Genomic DNA, 6,223 nt, shown 5'->3' with positions numbered 1-6,223 from the left:
TATTTTAAACTTATTTTTTGGACATATATATATATAAATTTCTTTTATATCAGCTTTCTCATAATATTTTTATAGATATATAATTACATAATATTTCTTTATACAAATATACATTTTTAACTTAATTTAATATCTTTCTTATAATTTTTCTATATTATTTCTTTATTTTTCAATATATTTACAACTTATTTTTATTAATTTTCATAAAGTTTAAATTATTTCATTGCAATATTAGATTTATTCGCGTCGCATGCTCTAATATGCTCCAATATGTTCCTACAATAGCACTTAGGCCGGAATCAGATTACGCATTGAAGATTGAGATTAAAGATTAAAGATTGAAATTTAACCAATGAAAACAAAGAAGTTTTAGCTCCTATTGTTCTGATTGGTCAAACTTCAATCTTTCAATCTTCAATCTCATTCTTCAGTAGTCTGATTCTCCTTACTCATTTCGACGAATTCATTGGATTGCGATGCGAATAAATCTAGTGAGTTTTGCAAGGAATTTTGACAGAGTAAAAAAAGGATGAAAAGAAAAAGAAATTTAGGTGGTAACCGTAGCAACGCTAAATAACTTACTTATTTCATGCATGCGCACTTCATTTTGGCCAACACTAAGATGCCGACAGAGAGTTGCGCTACTGTATACACTGTGCACAGATTATGGGTGAAAGGCACAGAATAAAAAGAAAGAGATCAACTCAAGCGGCCAGTTCCGAAAAAAAAGGGCTCGAAACACGAGGTTTGTTCGCGTCGCATGCTCCAAATTAACCCAGAGAGCATTTGGATCACAGGTTGGAGCAGTTGCATTCACTCTAGATGTTTTGTGTTATCTCGATTATTTGAAAAGCGTTTTTATACCAAATAAATGCGTTTTTAATAAATATAAAAGTTATATTATATTTTTATATTATATTATATTTTATTTTTTATTTTATTATATTATTTTATTATATTATTATTATATTATATTAGTATATTTTCTTTTTATATTTATATCAAAAACGCATTTATTAAATGCGTTTTTATACAAAATGAATATGAAATATTTTATTTGAATATAAAATACTTTTTTCGATACAGTACGTTTTTCATTATCATTAACCATTTTCTCATTATCATTAACATACGCATGCGTGTATAACATGCCCCAATCGATCACCTTCTGAGGTGAAGCGTACTCTTAATTGATCCATGAAGCGTATTTTTAATTGATCTATGGAGTATACTCTAATGACTCGCGATGTTAGTCGCGCGCGATACGCGAAATCCAATGATAGTACCTTTAGAATGTCGGTAAAACTGTACACATTGGATATTGCGTGTCGCGCGCGACGAACATCGCGCTGGTGTGCCGGAGACATAATGCGACGCGAACATCTCCATATTAGTTCCGGTGACGCGACGTATTGCAGCGCGTTGGGCATGTTGGAGCGTGCAACGCGAACAAATCTAATATGTCTAAGGTTTCAAGCTTATTTTTATTTTCGAGTTTATAGTCTTAGGGTGCTATTTTATTTGTGCGTTTTTGTCGTACAACAAATGATACATCACAGGTCTAGTTTTCATCGAGGGTTTAATCTGGATCAGAATGTAAGAATCAATCAACTACAATCAAGTATTCTCCTGTTACAGTCGAACGAAAAATTTGTCGTACGATAAAAACGCACAAATGAAATATCATCCTTCAAGCTTTTGCATGGCAGTGTCAAGTGTCGAGCGCCAAAGCATGAACAGTAATATGTTTAATAATTTTTCTAAAATTGAATTTAATGTACATCCAAGGGTATTTATAATCAAATCTTATATTCAAGACCGTTTTAAGTACGGTCTTAAAAAGTCACGAACCAATAAGAAGGCTGCATTAGCGTCTTAAGACATTACTTATGACAGTCTTGAAATAAGACTATGAATGCCGGCCAAGGACTTCAATTCTTTCTCTCGATTACTTTTTTAAAACTTCCAAAAATTTAGATTATTTTGTCTTTATGTCAAATTTAGTTGTAAAGTTTAGACGTAAAGTTTAGTTATGTTGTTAATCGCGCACGGACTATGAGCATTAATATAGAAAAGTGATCATTTTTCAGTTTGTGAAAAATAACCACTTTTCCAAGGAAAAGAATCGAAGTCCTTAAATGTACTAAACATCCTATTATCAGAGTTTGGCGAAAGCAGATACAACTTCTGATTGGTTCTCCACTTAGTCCACTTCCTGATCGATCTTCTTTGGATAGCTTCATTCATTGTCGGAAAACGAGTGCGAAAAAAAGAAAGAGATAGATAGCTACAAACAGATGAGTAAAACATGTGTCAAAGAAGTTAGAAATTGTTCCGAGATTTCGGACAAAGAGAAAATTAATAAATTACAATTGCACAATTTGGTTAATTGATCATCTCAATTGGTTTCTTCAGGTATCTTCACTTTCGTCATGTAGTGTCTGTCACGTATTTTAACATTTTTTGCTCATGCGTTCATACGAGAATGCAATATCTATTATCTCTTTCTATCCATTTTTTATTCACATTCGCGAAATTCTGATTATAGGGATTTCTAGGGTATACGTGATACACTAATAGTGGAATCTTGTAGTTTACACTATATAATATAAATAACAAATTTTCAACATTATATGTTAAAATAGTAGTGTATATCAGAACATAATCTCTCATAATTAACCATTTTGTGTTAAGAAGTTGTGCAGAAGATTGGGAGCTTCCCAACAAGAGACACAGATTGACACAAGAATTCTGTCCTTGTTTAATAATTAGTAAGAAACAAAGACGGAATGACTCTTGTCGATTTGTGTCTCTGCTGGAAAGTTCCTATTATTGCAGAAGTCTGGAGATTCAAACTTCTGCGCAATAATCTTCTGCGCAGATGCTCGACGCTCGATACTTGCATGTAGTGGTACCTTTGCCAATTAGCAAGGCGATATTGTTTACCACTGTACATTTTGCCTCACTGATTGGTTGCTGCTCCGCTTGTTGCGTTCAGTATGAATTAGGCAGCATTATTCTTTTTACTCCATAGTCCGTGGTCGTAGCGTTAGAATGATGAAAACAGCCTAACAAATTCTAATAGACTTCAAGTTTTAAGAGTAGAAAGATCATCTTTTTCAAATCGTCGGATATATGTGCGGCGTACATAAAAGACTATAATAATTATTCCTAATTTCGACAAGTATTTAAGGTAATAAGATAAATTTTTCTTTGGAAATAAACAAGTTTTTATGCTTTTGGTTAATTTTGCAAAACTATACATAAAAGAGATGAGTGAATAGATATACTCTAGAATATTCTAGATTGAGTAATTCTTCAGAATAGCTATTATCCTGTTTATTACATAGTTAATTCGGTAATTATTTAGAATAATCTCTCTCCCCCCTTATCTCAAATTTTTATAAAAATATATTTATTCGACGTTTTCACTCAAAACGAAAGAATCTGGCAAAAAATGTGCGGTCAGCTTCATGAATCGAGTTATTAAGTGTTAAAGTTAGAGATTTTAGAGATTAAGATATCTATCATCTCGACTTTCATTATAATGCTATATATACGTTCTGTATTAATTACACAAATTTATTGTTTTAAAAACACAAATTCACTGCTAATACAAATAATTTGTGCTTAAAGCAATGACTTTTTGTTTGTAAAGCAGTGAATTTGTGTTTTTAAAACAGTAAATGTGTTTTTAAAGCAGTGAATTTGTGTAATTAATGCAGAACGTATACATAGCGTTATATTATTAAGTCGGGATAACAGATATCTTAACCTCTAAAGTCTCTAATTTTAACGATTAAGAGTATATCCACACAAACTTGCGTATTCGCATAAACATATAAAGAAAATTATCCAATCACATTTTATATGTCTTTATAAAAGAAATGCGATTGGATAATTTTCTTTATGCATATGTTTATACGTCTGTGCAAGTTGTATGGATATATTCTAATAATTCAATTTACAAGACCGACCACTATGTTTTTTGCCAGATTCTTTTATTTTGGGTGAAAACACGTCGAATAAGTGTATTTTTATTAATATTTGAGGGAGGGGGGGGGTGTTATTTTAAATAATTATTGTTAATTCTTTATATATATGTATATATATACAGTGAGTATAAAATTATTCACACAGAGAAAATATTTTTTAAAAAAACTTTATTTTTGAAAAGTAAATATCCAGCGAGAAATGAGTCATCGAATTGATGTCGAATCGATATAAATTTGATAATTTTAACAATTTGACGTCGATTTGACGTTTAATTAACGATTATTTCTTGTTGGATAATTAAATTATTCATAAAAAATAAAATAAGCTTTTTCTTAAAATTATATAAACCAAAATGATGTGTATTAATTATACAAAATATATCATCCGAAAAATAAGCGAAAATTAAAAATTGTATTGTTTGAATGCTCAAAAGATATTCATACAGACGAGAAATTTAGCTTCTAAAATCAGGAATGTGCTAAGCTCATTTGTTTAACAGAATGTATTTATTGTATAAAATTACTAATTAATGTTTATTTTCTACAAATAAGGCTTTTTTTATAACAAATTTCCTAACAATACTTTTTGCTCTTACTGTATACATATATAATTGTGATATGTCCTATCTAGACAACTATTAAATCTAATAAGTAGAAAAAAAATATTTTACTTATTGTTATAGTATAATAAATTTTTGGTTTAACAGTAAAAGTAAAATAATGTGAAACTTACAGATAAAAATTTACAGATTTAAAAATGGAAGATATCAAAAGTAACTCTGATACTATAGAAACGACAAATAATATTTCGGACACTGCATCTACAATACAAAATGAATCTACAGACGAAAGGAAGATACCATGTATCATTGTACTTGGGATGGCTGGTGTTGGAAAAACATCATTTGTTTCTAGACTTGTTTCTAGATTGTATAATAAAGGAAAACCATATGTCGTTAATTTAGATCCTGCATGTAGAGAAGTTTCATATCCTGCTAATATAGGTACAAATAAGCTCACTTTTAATATGACTGAGTAATATTAATTTACTCTATCCTCAGTCCTATTACCCATAGCCAAGCGTGGTGACTTCTCTCATATGATTATGATGTGCGCGCTAGTTGTACATAAGAGATCTACAATTTAACGTCGATTCCGAACGACGATTTTTGTTTAGAGAAGTGTACTTGGCAAGTGTACATAAATTTTTCGGTTTTGCCTGGGATCGAATCCGGGATCTCTGGCATAACAGTCTTGTCCTCTGCCTGCTACGCCACGCTCGCGCTCGTTTAATTTATTATACTATATTAAGGGGCCGATTCTGTAACTCTTAACGACAGTCGTTGATGTTGCACAGATATTATGTAGAGTAAAAAAGCTGCGCAATGACATCAACAATTGTCGTTAAGAGTTACAGAATCGGTCCCTAAATATAAATTTATATATAATTATAATCAACATCATTATTATTATTATCATTGCATTATTATTTTTTATGTTTTAAACAGAGCTATGTTCTTTTTCAGATGTAAGGGACACTGTAAATTACAAAGAAGTAATGAAACAATATAACTTGGGCCCAAATGGTGGAATAGTGACAAGTTTAAATCTTTTTACCACAAAGTTTCATCAGGTTATTGAACTTATTAACAAAGCTAATAAAGAGAACAATTATGTAATTTTTGACACACCAGGACAAATTGAGGTGTTTACATGGTCAGCTAGTGGTTCGATTATAACAGAAGCATTAGCATCTGAATTTCCAACTATTATTGTATATGTGGTAGATACTGTGAGAAGCGTTAATCCTGTTACATTCATGTCCAATATGTTATACGCTTGTTCTATACTTTATAAAACTAAGTTACCTTTTATTATAGTTATGAATAAGGTAATTAGATCTTTTCCTAACTATTTAATGCAAATATATTTCAACAGTTTAGATACAATCACTTCAACTAATGCATTACTAATATGTTTTAGATTGATATTGTTGAACATAGTTATGCAATTGACTGGATGCGTGATTTCGAAGCCTTTCAAGAAGCACTCGACAAGGAAAGTGGTTACATTAATAATCTTACACGGAGCATGGCACTTGCATTAGATGAGTTTTATAGTCATTTGCAATGTTGTGGCGTTTCTGCGAAAACGGGTGACGGAATTGATGAATTTCTGGAGCTGGTTGAAGCTGCCGTAAAGGAATATGAAACGTGAGAACTGTCATT

General features: G+C 30.9%; 1 protein-coding gene across 2 annotated transcripts in view; it reads left to right on the top strand.

Annotated features, from left to right (window-relative positions):
• Nucleotides 1–3,054: 3,054 nt before the first annotated feature.
• Nucleotides 3,055–6,223, top strand: part of LOC108753161 (GPN-loop GTPase 1) — a 4,526-nt gene continuing 1,357 nt past the window's right edge. The window contains exons 1-4 of one of the 2 annotated variants that reach the window (XM_018494520.1): nt 3,055–3,193; nt 4,745–4,999; nt 5,522–5,886; nt 5,979–6,208. In XM_018494520.1, the coding sequence (XP_018350022.1) occupies nt 4,753–4,999; nt 5,522–5,886; nt 5,979–6,208 (842 nt within the window). In that variant the 5' untranslated portion in view covers nt 3,055–3,193; nt 4,745–4,752. Of the gene's footprint in view, nt 3,194–4,730; nt 5,000–5,521; nt 5,887–5,978; nt 6,209–6,223 lie in introns of both variants that reach the window. The other variant, XM_018494519.1, reaches the window with a different exon arrangement.

Source organism: Trachymyrmex septentrionalis, unplaced genomic scaffold (genome assembly GCF_001594115.1).
Source record: "Trachymyrmex septentrionalis isolate Tsep2-gDNA-1 unplaced genomic scaffold, Tsep1.0 scaffold66, whole genome shotgun sequence".
NCBI classification, from domain to species: Eukaryota; Metazoa; Arthropoda; class Insecta; order Hymenoptera; family Formicidae; genus Trachymyrmex; species Trachymyrmex septentrionalis.
The sequence above is the reverse complement of the archived record's forward strand: the minus strand, read 5'-3'. Positions and strand labels throughout refer to the sequence as shown.